Below are 20194 nucleotides of genomic sequence, written 5' to 3'. Positions count from 1 at the left end.
GCAGCCAGACTTATATCGTATGAAAACAAAACTGTCCGTTAGGTTATATAGACACCCAGTCAAAACTGGTACCAACAGCAACAGGTTTCCCATTCCCCTGTAATTACGCATATTCTCGGGTTTATCCAGATCCCTTTAGCTTTTTTCCACGCTATCTACTTACCCAATCCCAAGGGGAATTGTCCGGATTCCTTCCCACACAGATACGCATTTCTACTACCGTAAATTTAATCCAATAAAACAAAAAATCATAAATCTACTTAATATTTAAAATGATCATTGGTTACTGAAAAAAATGTGTTGCTATTTTATGAAATGCTGTAATTTACAGTATGCGGAACTTAATTTCCCCTCAGGTCATTCAGTTCACTGATGAAGCGTAAAAAATAAATGTCTATTTCGTCATTAGAAAATATTTGACAAGGGTGATTAACCAATTAGGGCAACATTGTCCATGATCAAAAGGTCTGTCGGCACAGAGGCATACAAGGAGCAATAAAAGTCGTCAGTTCACAGTGGGGCCTCCGTGGCCGAGTGGTTAAGGTCGTTGACTTGAGATCACAGGTCCCTCACCGCTGTAGGTTCGATCTTCACTCGGGTTGAAATCTTTCATGTGAGGAAGCCATCCAGCTGGCTTACGGAAGGCCGGTGGTTCTACCCAGGTGCCCGCTCGTGCCTGAACTAATGCCCGAAGGGGCACTTGGGGTCTTCCTCCACCAATAAAGCTGGAAAAAAATCGACGAAAAAATCTCGGCGGGACGCTCTAGGATGGCCCGACTTGAGTGTACGGTCGCCCATATGGGGTTTCCGGCGGCGACCTTAAAAAAACCCATTAAAAAAAAAAAAAAAAAAAAATGTGACAGGAACATTTGGTGCAAATTAGGAACAATTAAAATGGATAATGCACAGTATTAGACATAAGTAGTAAGAACCAGCAAGTGTGTGAATAAATTATGCAAATTAGATATTTGAGCAGCCAATAAAAATGTTTGCTTGTAGTTAATATTAGGCTACGATTACGATGTAAATAACAACCACGCAGGATCATACGTTGACAGACATGTTAACAATTTACTTTTCAAAAGAGTTGCTTATATTTTTGAAATGTGTACATCAATTATAACAATTGTTCACACCTTAATTTTAATTTGAAAGTCAGAATCAAACAACAAAAATTTAATTACATGTACTATTAAGAACACGTTTTAGTAGGAATTTTATAATAATGATAATTATCGCCGTTCAATAATTAACAGACAATTATTCGTTGGTGCGTTTGTTTAATTAATTGCATTATTTGATTGTGAAACTTTGTTAAATAATAACATGTGTGTGAAATATTGTTTAATTACATTAAGATGAGACTTTAATGAACATAGCATTGTTTGGAGTAACGGGCATCACTGGCCTGAAGTGGTGCGACCGGTAGACGTTGATTTTTTTATTTCTTTCTCTCTTTATTTTTTTTTTATTTATTTTTGGGATATTGTTACGTATTTTGAACCATAAAAAAATCTCCTCTACACCTCCTGGTCAATTCTTTATTATATTAATATTTCGCTACGATTCAACTAGATTTATCATAAATATAAAGATGTGGGGAAATGACATCACGCGCACCTGTTTTTATACGGCCAATACACAAATATGGCCGCGCCTACTGATTTATAGAAATCGGTGATTTAGCGATATAAATTTTGTTATCATTCGTTTAATATTATTATTTGGCGGCAGAAAATTTGCAGATTTATTATTTATAGTATTCTTTTTCTGAAATCAAGTTTTTATTCTATCCTTGTCTTTCCCTTTAAAAACAAGTTAAAACGAAATTTCCATAATTTTAACGTTAATATTAAAACTGTTTCCCCCATTGAGAGCCCCATTTAGTCGGAATTTCTCATCAAAAACAAGAAGTCTTGAGCTGAAAAATAAGTCCGCCAATCAACATTAAATGACGGTGATATTTATTCATTTTATTAAAAAATATGAATGATCCCTTGTTTTAATAATAAAAACAAACAATTCTTGTAGGAGAAAAAGTCCAACCATCCATCCATATTTCTGTTACTTACTGCGAATTTATATTAGACCTGGCTTTGTAAATTGTAAGCGGCAGCCATTTTTTAAAGTTGTGTATTTCATGGGAGGAAAATAATTGTGTAAGATTCAGAGGGATATAATTTGGATTTGTTAGTCATACACCTTTTTAAAAGAAAGAAAACTTATTTGAGGATTGTAACAGACAAAAAATAAGTGTTGACAGATGCGAAAACATTCAGAAAAGGAGCTAGGAAAATGGAAAACTTGGAAGCTTGCTTAAGAACGCTGGGTTGTTTTACTTATTTTTCGAGTGATGACTGTCAATGCTTTTCAATTTTTCATAAAGCATACGGCAGTTATTGCTCGTAGGATACTTTAATATGCCCAAATGTCATCAAGAGCAGTTTTGCATGGGGAAGGAATGTATTTTTCAGACTGTAAAAATGAAACAAAAAAAATTAGAGACGAAATTTGGTGATTGGAATTTGAATGAATAGAAGTAAGTTTTCTTCTTTTTATTACTTTTGACATTTAAGTTATTTATCAATTTCAGCTTTGCTTTTTCTTTAAACAGCCTGACATTGTCAGAATTGTCAGCAAAAATAAAATTGAGGTACCACGTGGGGAAAATCTTTAAAAAGTAGTTTCGTCATTGAAAAGAGTGAAATTATATTTTGATAATAACTGTGAAATTACCAAATATAATTTTCACGGATAAATCAGTAATCCACTGAAAATCATAAAATAATAATGAAATAATGCCACAAATCCATATTTTGAGTCATTTTTTGTGTCATTTCTTGCATCTCTACTACGGTACTTTGCTTTACTTATGTCTTAAACTGTAGAAACTATAACATTTACTGATATTTTTTTCATCTCCCAAATGATTAAAAATCATTAAGTCTACTATCCATAAATTTTAATGGATTATGCTGAAACAATATATCAAATTTTGTGTTGCTAAGGCTTTATTATGTTTTTTGATTTGCTGCAAATAACTGGCAACAATAACTATCTGATTTACTATTTTTCACAATTTTGATCATACATGAGTTCATCAGATCCAAAGTGGATGGAAAGATTTGATAAGCAAATTATAACTGCAAATTTGAACAAAGATTTCTATGTGGTAATTAACACATAGGCATATTGTCACATCAGTGTTAAAATAACAATGTTTATATGATTATTTGATAACATGATATCAAAAGCATACCAATTATTTGTCTGGCCCTCGCTACTTTTTCTATTCATTAATTATTTAAATGATTTAATTGTAAATATTATCTTTTTATGCAAACCAATATTTGTGCTTCTACTAGTGATGGAAATCGGATGATATTTGTCCCAATCGATCATTGGTTCAATCGGATGGGACATAATTGATAACTTTTCGAATAAAGTCGCGTTAAAAAGAAATAGGGAAGAAACAATTCTTCCCAAGGCACTTTATTTTATTCAGTTACGTGAACTTCATATAGCACTTTTCAACACAATTTTAACCTTATATAGTCATAATTTTACGAAAAAGCTTTTATTTTCCAATGGATGTCAAATAATAACATTGACATCACATTATATAACTATTGTTTACATCACGTATTGGTCCTGTTCAACTCCAAATTGTCTCTGAGATATTTTCTTTGCGATCGGTGAGGTGTTCCTAAAAGGAAATTACCGTCAGAATTAATACTTTAAACATTTTCGACGATCGCGGAACAAATATTTGTGAATAGATTATTGTCGCTTTACATAACAGTAACTGATTATCGACGACTTGCGACAATCAGAACATCACTAGCTTCTACCTCCTATTACCGTATTAAATAAAACATTTAATAACTTGCCTGAATTTCTGTGTTAAGCTGAGTAACTTGTTTCTCTGACTGATCTTTTACTTTCAGCATTTTTTTCTGTTCTACCAATTTCTTCTTCAAATCACCCATTTGTCCCTCCAGTTCTTGTAGCCTTTTCCTTCTCTGTTCACTTAACCTGACATATAAATATGTTTAAATCTCATCAAGTATATTTTAATGGTTGTTTTGTTTGGTTTTTAAGTCACACTAACTGTAAGGTCATATGAAAACTTTCCAGCTATATTGGTGGATGAACAACTCAGGTGCCATCATGCATTATTTATTAGTAACAGGCAAGCACCTGAGCAGAACCACCAACATTCTGTAAGCTAGCTGGAAATATACACAACAAGAGGGCATCCAAGTAGAACCATTGTTGTTTCGTAAGCTTGCTGGATAAATTTTAATGTATGATATCATTACAAAACTTATCCATTACATTATCAATACTTTTTCTTACAAAGAGCTGTTACTGAGTCAGATCAAAACATATCAATGATGTATTGATATAGGATGCCAAATACTGACTATACATGGAGTATTATCTATATTTCACTTTCATACTTGTTTACAAAACTTCAGTATAAAATTATAATGTATATTGTTTATAAATGTTGTTAGCATATTTTCTTCTAACCATCTTGTCATTACTGGTATAAAATATGTAAAGTGAAGTTGTCCATTAAGCAACTATAGCATAGTATTACACATGCCCTCTTGACAAGACACCAGCTTCTTGCTACTATATATTATATTCATAATATTACATATAAAGCTTTTATGGATAATTGCTAAAAAGAAAAGGTATCAATGATAAATTGATATGGCATTGTATCTATCCATGATAGCTCTACACACACATATCTTTGAAATCTGAAGCTATTATAACGTATCATGATCAGTATTATTGGGAGTGATAGAAAAAGACATATTTGACATACTTGCTGGCAGCAACATTTGTCTTGGCATCCTCTAAAGCTGTTGATAGATTCTCTTTTTCCTTCTGTAAAGAACTTATCTCCACCTCTAGATTCTTCATGTCTTGCTATAGAAACATTAGTATAATCATGTATATGTTTGTTACATAAAGCCTCTATGCTTTTGACCTACTATAAACCACTCATTGTTTCATTACAACACACACCTGTATCAAGCTGTATGTCTAGCAATATTCAGCTATAATTGTGTGTAATAAATTAGTTAATCACAACTATAAACACTAACATTATTATGCTATTATTGTGTGTAAATTTTTTTTATTAAAATGCAAGTTCAACAAAGCATAACTCTGTTGTAACATCAGAGTATAAAGATGACTTTACTGACAAGCTTTTGTATGACAAAGTGTCTTTATATATTACATATTATCTCCTGGTCAATAATCTGGTATATCAACATAACTTATTAAAATAATTTTATTTCAATACACATATTATGACAGACGTATTTCTGTGGCAGTATTTATTTATGACTGTGTAACATTAGATCTAAATCCTGTTGTATAAGGGGGAAAGATCAAAATAAAGCTAAAAGAAAGAATACCTCATATTTTGCTTGCATTTCAACCATCTTTGTATCATTTTGGATGAATTTGTTGGCTAATTTCTCTTTTGTTTCTAGGATCTTGTTTAACTCAGTCAGTTGGTTGTTCATGCGTGCCCGTCGTAAAGTATGCTGTTTTAACATCTCACGTGATTCTGGTGTACATGGCATTTCATCTTGACCTTCCTCAGCCTGTGAAGAATAAAATCACGAACTTGAAAAAACCTCTCTCACTCAAATACTCATATACATTTAGCTCTCTTATTAGTGCATATACCTTTCCTTTCATATGTCCTATTAATTTTTTCAAATTTGGAATTTCAGTCAATTTTAACACATTTATATTTATATCCTGGGAGCTTGTCCACCTAACCAGCTTTATGGATAACTAACAAATAATTAAAAATTTCTCCGCAAGTCACAAACAACTAATCCAACCGGATTTCTAAATCAGCAGTGAGACAAATGATCATTAAACTTGATGTCTGAAACAATTTTTCGTCTCCCACAAGGATTGTATCAGTCACCACTTGATTACAAATCCAAAGCTATTCCTACTGAATTAAGTTTTTCCAGTTATGTTCCCCAAAGACATAAAAAATGCTTCAAACATATTTATATTTTATCAAATGCTTAATATTTCAAATCAAAGTTTCATTTGTAATTCTTATTGTATAACTATTAGGCTATATCTACATTAGCTAAAGAAATTAAAGCAAAATGAAATTTATGACCATCAATGAAATTAGAAATCAAGCAAATACAGTCTATTCACTTGACTATCCTGTTAAAGCACTATCTTCACAACAAACCCTTGACACTATTATTAATACATATATGCACTAGACCTTCATTTAAAGTAAAATCATCATGTTTAATTACCTCAGTTTCAACATTTTCCTCGTCTTCAGAAGATTCTGCTGTGTTGTCTGTACTCTAAATAAATCAAATATACAAATTAATAAACATACTGAGTGATAATAAATAAACATGATCAATACACAATGTGTGTTCCAATAATCACTGTTTTAAACATCATAATAAGGCCATTCACACAATCTGATAAGTCATCTCTCAAATAACACTACCCTTTTAGGATCACCAATAGTAATCATCTTCTTAATCAGCCAATCAGCATTGAGTTTTCACATTCTTGAAAGTGAATCAGTTTCTATTTTAACTCTTAATTGACTCTGTATGTTATTTTCATGATTCCAAGATATTACAGATGAATGAAAATAAAAACCTCCTTTGTCTTTCTGGGAAATACTTTAAAACAGCAAGTATATGACAGAAATGACAGAAATGATCTACAGAAATACATTAGAAACAGCTATGTATCGTTTGTTGTAATATATCTAAAAAAGTGAGCTTGTAGTCAGAACTAAGGTTATTGTGTACATTCATTTCACTTTATGAACACATATGTTTAACCTTTCTCATGGTTAAACAAAGCATATATTGAATCTGCTATTAAAAAAGCACATACCACTGAATCATTAAGTTTGCTAGCAAGGGCTTTCAATTTCTCTAGCTGTTCAGCCAATGCTGGATTGTTCTCATCAACAATGCTTGAACTCAGCAAATCAAAGTCTACACTGTAAATATCATAATATTAATATCATCATAATATTGTAATAATATGTATTTCTACATAATTATAATAACTCAACATTGAAACATGTAATTTCACAACACATTGTTTTGTGTTAATGAGTAAACAATAAACATTGTTATAACACGAAAACTAGTTTTCAACAATAGCCACCCCAAGCAGGTCACAATCTTGGCTTTTTATTACTAAACTAGAACTGTGTCCAAAGGACACGGATGCCCCCACTGACAACATATATATGGTATATAGTGAAAAAATCAACAAAGGGCCATAATTCTGTTAAATTTGGTTGCAGCAAAAATTCCATCCTTTACTACCATCTACACATTAAGGTTGTTCATCCCTGGAAGTTTAAGCAAAATCTACCATCCGGTTTAAGAGGAGTTGCATTCACAAAATTTCTATATGGTATATAGTGAAAAAATCAACAAAGGGCCATAATTCTGTTAAATTTGGTCGCAGAAAAAAAAATCCTTCCTTTACTACCATTTACACATTAAGGTTGTTCATCCCTGAAAGTTTAAGCAAAATCTGCCATCCGGTTTAAGAGGAGTTGCATTCACAAAATTTCTAAATGGTATATAGTGAAAAAATCAACAAAGGGCCATAATTCTGTTAAATTTGGTTGCAGCAAAAATTCCTTCCTTTACTACCATCTACACATTAAAGTTGTTCATCCCTGGAAGTTTAAGCAAAATCTGCCATCTGGTTTAAGAGGAGTTGCGTTCACAAAATTTCTACATAGTATATAGTGAAAAAATCAACAAAGGGCCATAATTCTGTTAAATTTGGTCGCAGCGAAAATTTCTTCCTTTACTACCATCTACATATTAAGGTTGTTCATCCCTGAAAGTTTAAGCAAAATCTGTCATCCGGTTTAAGAGGAGTTGCGTTCACAAGATTTCGGGACGTACAGACAGACAGACGTACGGCGTGACGGACGGACGGACGGACAAGTGCAACGCTATATGCTCCCACTCTGTGGGGGCATAAAAATCACTATTGGATTTAGGTCATTCATAGTTAAAAGTCATATTTAAAGTACTCAATATCATTGTTTGCTTTAACTGTTGTTTTATCAAAGTATGAATTCAATCTATCATTTAATAACTAAGTTATTGCTAAATTTAATTAATTTTTAAAACATGACCTTGATGGTCAAGGTCAATAAAGATTCAAGGTCAAACTCATTTATTATTATGATGTTAAACATGGTATTTGGTCAAAATATTAACTTAAGTCAATGACTATCAGGAAAGTTTTACAGAATTGAAGAATATATTTCATATGTGACCTAGACAGTCACGGTCATTTACATGTAAATGTCATACTAGTAACTTCCATTAATTCAATATGTTTATTCTGCCATAAGTATTTATTAATTCTTTAAAGAATGAGTTTCAACTGTCCAAAAATAACAAAGTAAGGATAATTTAATTTTTTTAAATAACTTAACCTTGATGATCATTTATTGTCAACATCATTTTCAGCTCAAGTTAAATGATTCGACAATTTGTCAAGTGTTGTTTTGTCAAAGTCTGTATCAAATTTGTATACAAATAACAGAGTTATGGCAAATTCAGGGCTCGACATTAACGGTTGTCTGACTGCCCGGGACAACTAAAAGTTTGGTCCGGGCAAGTTATTTTGAAAAGCACTTGTCCGACAGGGCAAGTGAAAATAAAAAGCATCATTGACAAAATGCATGTACAAAATGAATAGAAATAACATCTTTTCATTTATAAACATCTTTAAAACAAAATACACCATAAATCATTATCAATAATGTGAATATACTACGGTCATGTACATTTGTTGATGTAGGAAACGGAAGGAAAAATATGAGCATGCGCCGCGGTAAGGTAATTCCCTGTTCTAATAATAGACTATATCTAATTTTGTACAAGGTAATTCCCGGGTTAGCTGTTGTTTAAATTTTGATGTTTGCATGTAAAGATATCATTAAAAATATGTAAATAATCATATTGATCTTTAAATGTAATTGTTAAATAAAGTTTTTGCATTTAAAATGATTTATTGTTTAATCTAATATAACAACATTATGAACACAACGAAGACTCGTTTACGGCTGTTGACTTGATGATTGAACGGGGAATTACCTTACCGCGGCGCATGCTCATATTTTCCCTTCCGTTTCCTACATCAACAAATGTACATGACCGAAGTATATTCACATTGAATAAACAGATGAACCGATGTTTTAGAAAAACTAAATACAAAAAATATTTGTGTCTAACTAACAATCAATTTCATAAACAAAATGTGCAGTTTATGACCTAAAACAAGAAGTATTTAATAATGTATGAGCTTGTTTGTTTTTCTGATTTATACATTTTTACCATTTTTAGGTCAGGACAAGTAAGTCTTAGGTCAGGGCAAGTAGTTTTAAAAACTACTTGCCCGACAGGTCAACCTTATTCAAAAGTTAATGTCTAGGCCTGCAAATTATGCAAAATTACAAGACAAATGTAACAGTAAAGTCATACTTAAATTACCTGTAGGTTTTGTCATATGATTTGTTTCCTTATAGTATGAATCAGTATTGTCTATTAATAACAAAGTTTTGGCAATTTTATCAAATTTCTATAATTTGACCTTGACAGTTATGGTCATTTCAATGTCGTATTTGAACTATTCAACATGTTTGTTTTGTCACAAGTGTGTTAAGTTTAAGTGTAAATGAAATATCTCATTCCTAACACTAATAAATCAGTCAAAACAGAGTACACTGAGAATTAGATTTTATCCTGTCACTTGTATCAATTTCGGCCTGATAACAAGGTGCCGTATATTTTTACTGATCTACGGCACTTGATCACGTGGTATGCATGTTTGCCGGACTACTTTTCAAGAAAAATATATAAAAACTGTCGTTAAATCTTCTGTGTGGAGAATAACGAATTTTGGAAACGTTGATAAAACTTTGTTTGTTTATTTTATTTCACACTATAATTTTTCAAGCGAAATAAAAATTATTAAAAGTGAAATAAATGTAAAACTTAACTCGTTTGCGACATTAAAATAGCGTACTTGATTTGATTGTTTTGCACGTGCTGTTTGGCGCTACATTGTGACGTCACGTAAACAATACTTTAAACGTCTGTACAGCGTTAACGACTGAATAAAAGATATTGGTGTTCAAATTCATTTTCTTAGTTAGACCATTTTCTTTCATTCTAGATAGTTTTCACAACAAAATTCGACAAAAAAATTGTTTTTATTTATCACATTTTTCAAACAAAATGGCGCCCTCAATGTGAAAATACACAGGGAGATAATAAGAACGGCGAGTGCATTGTTGTAGAATAATGCACGCTTCGGGCCTTCTTTGTTTATATAGAAACATTTCCGATAGTGTGATTAAAGGTAGTTTGCCTTATAAAATTCTTAAAAAAAAACGGTGACAGGATAAATAGAATAATAGATTGGTGCCGTGGATGGAGAAAGTTTATCTGGCTCTGCTCCGGAATTTATTGGGTTCACCTTCGGCTCACCCAATAAATTCCTCCGCCTCGCCAGATAAACTTTCTCCATCCACGGCACCAACCTATTATTCTCTATATAATGCAATAATAAAATATTATAATATAAAACATAAATAATATAAGATAGCCATGTAAGGAAGACTTTGCCTACCCTATATTAGATTCCAGCTCCTTTAGACGTGACTTTAGTCTTTCACATTTCATCTCCCATCTTAATGCCTTCTCCCCCATTGTAGCTGCCTGGTCAACTGATATTCTTAACTCCTTGTGCAGGTTTATAACCTCCTCCTATACAATAATTATAATCGTGTTCAGAAAACAAAGAAAAGCAGTCTTAACTCCTAGCTTGCTGGTGGCAACAGATTCCACCCCTTGCTACCAGTGAAGTCCAAGATCAGCCGGCTTACCTGTGCTGTCTAATTCTCAATCTGATCTGCACTGTTCCTTATTTATTCACTACATTTTTTGGAAGACAATTTCGCTCAAAATGATGATTTTGTCCAGATTGAAAGATGGACAAGTCCTGTTAAGATATTTAGCATGGTAAAGGTTGAGCAACTCTTTTCTTTACTTCTTTAAGGAAAATTATGTATCAAAACATGTTTAACACTGGTGTATGCATAAAATAAACTGTAATGTGGAAAACTAGAGTATATTTTAAATGTACTTTTGTAAACTTGTACTGAAATTAACTACATGTTTTCAAAGACATGTTGAGGTAAGTTATTGTGCTGACTGGCTATGTAACTGGCTAAATCAAACTTTATGCTCTCTTTTTTACACAAAACATATGTAGAAATTTAACATCATTCAAGGATTTTATTAACATCTTAAACACTTTCATCAATGCCTATAAAAGTGAATTCATATCCTAATTATACACCATACAAAACTATGTACGTTCCTATATATTATTAGTTATAAAGATCGTTGACAGGTTATATGGCCCTATATAAACGACTATTTGTAAATATAACGACTCAGGTTATATTGCAAACAGCTTTATATACGGCCATATAACCAGTCAACAATCTTTATGACGAAGTAATAATACAGCAAGCATCATTTTTAGAGAAAACAGTAAATTTTTTTTCATAAATCGACAGCAGCCGTGTATATAAATATATATAAAAGTCACGATTATCCAATGAAAAATGACATTACAAATGTGCAGTATTAAAATATATTGTATATTTCCTGATCATATGACAATTTTGACAATTAAAATAACATTTTGTTTGCTTGCTATCATTTGCAAATTTTATAAATGCAAGTGAACAAAATGACATAAAACTGCACAAAAAATTAGTCTTTATTTTAGATAATTTTCCTGAGCTAAAATATCTACAAATGATTCTTTTAAATGTCAAAATTCCAGTTTCATGAAAATATGATATACTGAACCAAACAAAACTTTCAAAATATATTTTTAGTGTGTTTTGCAATTTTATTTATATAGTATATCATCAGCAGTGAAAGAATTAGAGCACAACAACATGTACATACCTCTAATTCTTTACATTTATCTATCCATTTCTGTAGAGCTTGAGCGTCTTTTTCTCTGGTAGGTGAATCAGGTTTAACTATGTTCAAGTCACTTTCACTGAAATATATCATTTACAATATGAGGTCACATTGGCAGCACATTTAGCTAACCTGAAAACTAGATAGTAAAACAAAAGCCAGGTGGGATTTTCTCAAGTCAAAATTTGAAATAATTTGGTAAAAATCACCGACATAAGTACATGCCCGAGTCTTAACAAGTGACGTTTGACGTTTAATCATTACTGAGAAGACCTTCCTTTGTTATAAAGTTGCATTTAAAACCATAAATTATTTTTTTCTCAACCTACAAATGGCAATAATTAGGTAAAATCAATGTTAAAGTTATGAGTTCTAATCACTGACATTTAGATTTTCTAATGTTTGACCAGTATCTTATATTACCTATCAAGCTCTGTGAGCCCTGCGTTGATTAACTTCATTGTTAGCTGTTGAACCTGTCCCTTCAACCTCATTATTTCTGCAGTCTGTGGGTCCCAGTTCACCACTGGCTTATTTTTGATCTTTCTAGCCCTGTCTGCATATCTTAGTGTATTTAAAGATTCTTCCATATTGCTGTCTGCTGGGCTAACACAAGCAATCATTAATGTATGACTATTTCCACCCAGTGAATCTGAAAACAGAACTCTCAAAACTAGCAAAAATTGTTAAAAAACTAAACATACACATAAAGTAATGTATGTAATATTAATGACTATCCTGCACTGTTGCTTTTACAGCACAGGATCCTGGCCTTGGGAATTATACAATGTTTAGTGTCCACTTAAATTTGACCCCAGGGGCCATGCACACAATTTATCCCTTAATTTTTCATATTTTACTGTAGTGAGCCTTTCTCCCTTTCTGGTGATTTTGCTTCGACTTACTATGCTGTACACATTATTCATTTAAAAGAACTGGTACCATGTTAGTTCAACAAATTGGCAAAGACAGATGCACTTGACCCAGTTTATTGGATCTAAATACAGTTCGCAGATGAAAAACATTTCTCAAGTGATATCAGCAAAATCTACATCTCCTTTTGAATCTTAAGGATCCAAGAAGAAGTGAAAAACAAATTTTTCAAGCTATAAACTTTGTGAAACACTCTCATATGCTTTGAAGTGTGTCTAATAGAAATGAGCAGTTTTATGCAATAACCTGTTTCCAAGGCAAGTTTTAACAATAATATTATGTGTCTCGCAATTCTTCCTCAAAATTTCAACCTATAATAAACATTAGTGTCCCCCTTATGTTTTGTCCTAGAAGCAACAATCGTCCTGAATATATATACAATATATATTTACATTCAGTAATTCACTGTCACTCCCTAGAGAAACTAATTGGAAACAATACACTTTATACAGAAAACCAAATGCAATTTTCTCTTCAAAAAACTTTGCACATGCAATAATTCTCTCAATGTTTCATAACAAGTAAAACACTAAAACATATAAACACCCACCTTGTAATATCCTGGTAAGTTTGCTGTCTCTATATGGTACATGTAATATCTTCTTTGTCTCGTCTCCAAGAATACTTATAACATTTCCTAGAGCTAATAGCCCTTTGTTGATGTTTATACCTACAAAAATAAGACACAATTTACTATTGGTTGTTCTTTTTTATTGGGGGGGGGGGAGAAATACAGACATTGAAAACAAGTTTGTATGAAGATATCTTTAATCATATCTTTATCAAAGCATCCTTGTTAGGCCTAGATCCAATTTCAACTGTCTCTTCAACAAAAAGAAGGAAAGAGTAGTGTCACTTTATCCCAAAGTAGGGCACAGTAGGGATATTTGATTTTAAGAAGGTACTTTCTTTATATATTAGTTTGAAATAACCATAATATACTAATGCGGCAGGTTGTGTGTACTTTTATATTGGTCCATACTTGAAAAACATGCCCTGGATGAAAAAAAAACTGACAAAATGAAACAATTATTTCTTTAACCATAATTACTAATCACAAGGAACAGAAAATTCAACTGAAGTAATATTTTTTCAAGCATCAATTTTCATCTTTTCATTACTTCAAAAACAAGAATTTGTAACAGAGTTACCAACGTCCCCCGCCTCGGGAAATTTTATATGAAGCATAAAATTGTGCTATTTCAAAAGATTGAGGTTATAATGGATCTCAGGACATTTACTCCAAAATTATGATCAATGCTAGATCTGCAAATGTAACAATAAATTTGTTAACAAAATAAAATGAAACACGGAATTTAAAAATCTATCATGTTAAGATTTGACCTCTTAGTGTGACCTTGACCTTGGAGGTAGGGGAGCAGGTGTTGTGCATGACATAACGTCTTATTATTGAGACTATTTGTGCCAAGTATTTTCAAAATCCCTTGAACTATGAAGAAGTTATAGATTGGACACAAAATATACCCTTATAATAACAGACTATGTAAATCTTTGATCTCTAAGTGTGACCTTGACCTTGGAGGTAGGGACACAGATGTTACGCATGACATATCATCTAATCATTGTGACTATTTGTCCCAAGTATTTTCAAAATCCCTTAATCTATGAAGAAGTAATGGACGGGACAAAAAATATACCAAATAACAGACTCTGTTAACCTTTGACCTCTAAGTGTGACCTTGACCTTGGATGTAGGGGTGCAGGTGTTGTACCTTACATATTGTCTTATTATGGTGACTATTTGTGCCAAGTTCTTTTTAAAATCCCTTGAACTATGAAGAAGTTCTAGATTTGACACAAAATATACCCTATAACAGACTATGTTAATTTTTGACCTCTAAGTGTGACCTTGACCTTGGAGGTAGGGATGCAGGTGTTGCGCATGACACATCCTCTTATTATAGTGACTTTTTGTGCATAGTATTTTCAAAATCCTTGGATCTATGAAAAAGTTATGGACCGGACACAAAATATACCCTGTAACAGACTATGTAAGTATTTGACCTCCAAGTGTGACCTTGACCTTGGAGGTAGGTGACCGTTTTTTGCGCATGACACATCGTCTGATTATTGTGAACAATTATGGCAAGTATTTACAAAATCCCTTCATAGATAAGAAAGTTATGGACCGGACACGACATATACCCTCAAATAGACAATGTTAACCTTGAATGAGCAAGTACGACCTTGACCCTGAAGGTACGGATCTGGTTGTTGCGCATGACACATCCTCTTATTATAACAAACATTTGTGCCAAGTTATTTCAAATTCCTTTGATAAATGACAAAGTTATGGTTATTTCAAATTCCTTTGATAAATGACAAAGTTATGGACCGGACACGAAATATATCCTGTAACAGACTATGTTAATATTTGACCTCCAAGTGTGACCTTGACCTTGAAGGTAGGTGACTGGTTTTTGCGCATGACACATCGTCTGATTATTGTGAACAATTATGGCAAGTATTTACAAAATCCCTTCATAGATAAGAAAGTTATGGACCGGACACGACATATACCCTCAAATAGGCAATGTTGACCTTGAATGAGCAAGTGCGACCTTGACCCTGGAGGTAGGGGTCTGGTTGTTGCGCATGACACATCCTCTTATTATAATAAACATTTGTGCCAAGTTATTTCAAATTCCTTTCATAAATGACAAAGTTATGGACCGGACACGAAAGTGTGACGGACGGACGGACAGACGGACGGACGGACGGAGCCTATTTCTATATCCCCCTTTTTTCTTCGAAAAGGCGGGGGACAAAAAGTAGGGATAATAGGGCTATTTCAGTAAAAGAAGATTTCAGAAAACAGGTTGGCATTTTCTGAATTAAAATTATCTTGGACTATTCGACTTAAAGTTTGGTATTGCAGCTGAAAATGTATTATATAGAGGATATTTGTTTAGTTCAGTGTAAGAATGGAATATATTTCACCGAGTGAGCACCAAAAGGTATATTTCACGAGTGGCGCAGCCACGAGTGAAATATGAACTTTTGGTGTTCACAAGGTGAATATATTTCGATCTTACACTAAACTAAACAAATTTTCTTTTTATTATATGCAAATAAACGTTTTAAAAAGACATTAAATCTAATACTGAATGAAAAGCGCGCCAAAAAATAATACAACGTGACGTCATTTACGACGTCACATCATTAAGTTGGTACCCAGTACTGTGCACGCTGGTATTTCACTGAAACAACGTAAGGGGCTTAAATTCAAAACAGTGAAATTATCAAAGTGGTAATTTCACTGTTTCAAACAGTGAAATTACCAGTTTTATATCACTGATATATTTCTATAAACCACCGAAAAGCATGTAATAACAAGAACTGTCGGAGGACAGTAACGCTCGACTATTCGAAAATTTGTCACAAGGGTGTTTCATTGAGTATAATAATGCTTACCTATATGAATACATAAAATTGTCCGAAAAGGTACACTCTTCAAGTTTCAATACATTCCCTTCAGTAGTTATGGAGAGACAAGCTTACATGCAAAAACTTTACCAAGAATTCATGAGTCGAAAAAGGGGCATAATTATGCAAAAAAAGCAAATCAGAGTTATGGGACTTGTACCAATCATCTAAGATAATCACAGAGACCAAGTGTGTGAAGTTTCAATCCATTCCCTTCAGTAGTTATGGAGATACCAGCTTACATGCAAAAACTTAACCAAGAATTTCTAAGTCGAAAAAGGGGCATAATTATGTAAAAAAGCAAATCAGAGTTATGGGACTTGTGGCAATTATCTTAGATAATCACAGAGAACAAGTGTGTGAAGTTTCAATCCTTTCCCTTCAGTAGTTATGGAGATACCAGCTTACACGCAAAAACTTAACCAAGAATTTCTAAGTCGAAAAAGGGGCATAATTATGTAAAAAAGCAAATCAGAGTTATGGGACTTGTGCCAATCATCTTAGATAATCACAGAGAACAAGTGTGTGAAGTTTCAATCAATTCCCTTCAGTAGTTATGGAGATAAAGCTTACATACAAAAACTTAACCAAAAAATTTCTAAGTCGAAAAAGGGGCATAATTATGAAAAAAAGCAAATCAGAGTTATGGGACTTGTGGCAATCATCTTAGATAATCACAGAGAACAAGTGTGTGAAGTTTCAATCAATTCCCTTCAGTAGTTATGGAGATAACAGCTTACATACAAAAACTTAACCAAGAATTTCTAAGTCGAAAAAAGGGGCATATTTATGAAAAAAGCAAATCAGAGTTATGGGACTTGTGCCAATCATCTTAGATAATCACAGAGAACAAGTGTGTGAAGTTTCAATCCATTCCCTTCAGTAGTTATGGAGATACCAGCTTACATACAAAAACTTAACCAAGAATTTCTAAGTCAAAAAAGGGGCATAATTATGAAAAAAAGCAAATCAGAGTTATGGGACTTGTGCCAATCATCTTAGATAATCACAGAGAACAAGTGTGTGAAGTTTCAATCCATTCCCTTCAGTAGTTATGGAGATACCAGCTTACATACAAAAACTTAACCACAGGGACGCCGACGCCGACAAATGGGTGACTGCATTAGCTCGATTATTCTGCGAATAGTCGAGCTAAAAATCAATATTTTATCACAGTATCTTTGTTGTACCACAATGTTACACACATTTTAGACAAATGAAAGCAGGTTTTAATACTTAAGTCTATCTAATTCAATACCAACTAAACCATAGTTCTGTTTTATAACTGTTTATCTGTTATATCATCATAATGACTAGATCTTGACTAGAACCAACTTTTAATATCAAAATGAGTAGTTTTATTATTTACATCATTCATCTGGCCTCAAATATATGACAATGTCATAAAGTAATAAACAGTAAAAAATTACAAGTAAAAAATGCAAGGCAACCTTAATTCAAGAGATCTAGTAGAAAAAGAGAACATCTGGGTACATAATACAGGATTTAGTGTCCAAAGATTAAACTTGTAAAAAAGTGTTGTACCTTCTTTAAGTCTTGCGCCTTCTGCATGTGTTTTCTTGACCCTCTCTGACCCTGCTAAATCCACCAGCTGCAATTTGACCTTCCAGAAGTCATTTCTAACAGAAAAAAATATAAATATAGATATATGTAGAATACAAGTCATAAAACCATGCTGAGTAAGAATTATATCTACACATGGATAAATCCTGAATGATTTTTCAGAACATACTGCTGTAGAACTCACTTGTAAATGGTTTTTTATGTTGAGATAAAAATATTATTACAATGGAAGTAAGTATAAAACCAGAATTTAACAGGGATGATATGACATTTAGCTGACATAAACTTACATATCTTCCTCGTGTTGTTGTTCTATATAAACAGAGAAGATGGCATGTGATCTACTGGATGTGTTATTCATGGCAGTAGCAGCTGTGGTCCTGTTGTTACAACCTTGCTCTAAAAATTTCATTGTCTCCTCAGTATTGCTAACTGGTACTTCTCGTAAACCAGGAAGCTGAAAACATCACACAAATATAGCATTATTCTTTATAATTCCATTCAACTTGTTTCCATATATTTATTAACTTGTAGGAAATTACATGGTTTTCTTTGAATAACACAGTTTTGTTGTTTTTTCAGGTTTTGTTGTTTTGTTTATTTTGTTTGTTTTGTTTTGCTTCATATCATAAAAAACATTATGAATCCCATAGACAATTTATCAAGTTTCAAGTGAATATCTTCAGCAGTTTTGTATATTGCATGAAAGCCTGAACCATGATTTTTCTATGTTCACATGGGGTCATAATTCAGTCATAATCTATGTCAGTTATAGGCCTTGGAAAGTGACTTCCAATTATGATTCTGAAGACGTGTATACAGTAGTACTGAAGAGTGATGTTGTGTGCAAAACTTTATCAAATATTTTTTCAAAGTACAACTCAGAGCCATAATTATTTCAAAATCCATGCTAGAATTATGGTCCTTAAACAGTGACTTTTAATTATGATGTAAAATCCATATTTTAAGTTTTAAGTGAATACCTTCAGTAATTATGAGGACTGATGATGCACCATGAATATTTTAAGTTTACACACGGTCATAATTCTGTAAAAATCCATGTCAGTTATGGACCTTGGACAGTGTCCTAAAATAATGGTCCTGAAGACATGTATTGAGTGAAGCAATTTTAAAGAGTAATGTTGCATGCAAATTTTTCCAAAGAATTTTACAAGTTCAAAAAGGGCAATAATTCTATCAAAATCCATGGCTTGGACATTGATCTTATATTTTCGTAATTAAGTGTGTAAAGTTACACACAAATATCTTCAAAAAGTTTCATGTGAAACACTAACCAGTGTTACATTGATGTCTGTGTGAGTAGAAAAGCCCCAATATATCAACAGATCCAGTATTTACACTTTTTAAGCACAAAGTGAAAATTCATCATACCATAACATACTATCATACTGTGAAAGTCATTTGCAGCCAAACTATCATTTCTTAGGAATGAGTAAATTTCACAAAATGACTAATTGCCGATAAAATTATTTTCACATACCTTTATGACTCCATTTTCTTCTCTTATTGTTAAAGATTCTTTTTTGTTGTTGACAAGCAGATCTTGCAAATCCTCATTAATGATCTGAATATAAAAACAAGCTAAATTAATAACTTTTCAAATTATCCTTGATTTTTTGTGTGTGTCTACATACAGATTACTGTATAAAGACTTAAACTGATGGAAAAAAGACTTCTCATATTTTTCTTTGGAACAGGCAAAGCACAGGTATAAACCTTCTATGCTTGATAGCATCCTAACTTCAAATAATACATTCAATGCAAACTCTTAGCAGTATTTGAACTACAATTGATAAAGTGAAGTGATTCGAGGCCAGTCACTTCAGACCTTGTTTTTTGGTCTATTACTACTGTGAGAAAAAACAAATAGTATAACTGGTTTGAAGAAACAATTTAGGACTTGGACCATTGTACCATGCAAGTTTCTTCCTCAAAGGCAATACACAATGTAAGATCTTACAATTCAACACTGATAATTTACCTCTAAATATGAAACTGCTACTTTGAATTTGTAATTCTCTTTCTCACTGATGGTATTAAAGATTTCCTGTACAATCCTAGGTATAATACCCATACGTCAGGGTCCATCTTCAGGGAATCTTCGTAACCACCACCCATAGTAA

The 20194-nt window shown here is 32.6% G+C and overlaps 1 protein-coding gene across 1 annotated transcript in view; it reads right to left on the bottom strand.

The window, feature by feature from the left end:
- The window catches only part of LOC132721774 (chromosome-associated kinesin KIF4-like), a gene marked incomplete at both ends in the record, with an annotated part of 30961 nt that extends 10772 nt beyond the window's left edge, over positions 1–20189 (bottom strand). The window contains 14 exon segments of the mRNA XM_060706151.1: positions 3891–4035; positions 4841–4944; positions 5442–5633; positions 6324–6377; positions 6931–7039; positions 10714–10850; positions 12069–12165; positions 12510–12738; positions 13570–13689; positions 18012–18106; positions 18341–18507; positions 19552–19635; positions 20053–20147; positions 20150–20189. Coding sequence (XP_060562134.1) covers positions 3891–4035; positions 4841–4944; positions 5442–5633; positions 6324–6377; positions 6931–7039; positions 10714–10850; positions 12069–12165; positions 12510–12738; positions 13570–13689; positions 18012–18106; positions 18341–18507; positions 19552–19635; positions 20053–20147; positions 20150–20189 — 1668 coding nt within the window.
- Positions 20190–20194: the final 5 nt, after the last annotated feature.

This window comes from Ruditapes philippinarum, unplaced genomic scaffold (assembly GCF_026571515.1).
Source record: "Ruditapes philippinarum isolate M1 unplaced genomic scaffold, ASM2657151v2 ctg11107_1_1_1_1, whole genome shotgun sequence".
In the NCBI taxonomy this organism is placed as follows: Eukaryota; Metazoa; Mollusca; class Bivalvia; order Venerida; family Veneridae; genus Ruditapes; species Ruditapes philippinarum.
Note: the sequence above shows the minus strand (reverse complement) of the source record. Positions and strands in the feature narration are given on the sequence as shown.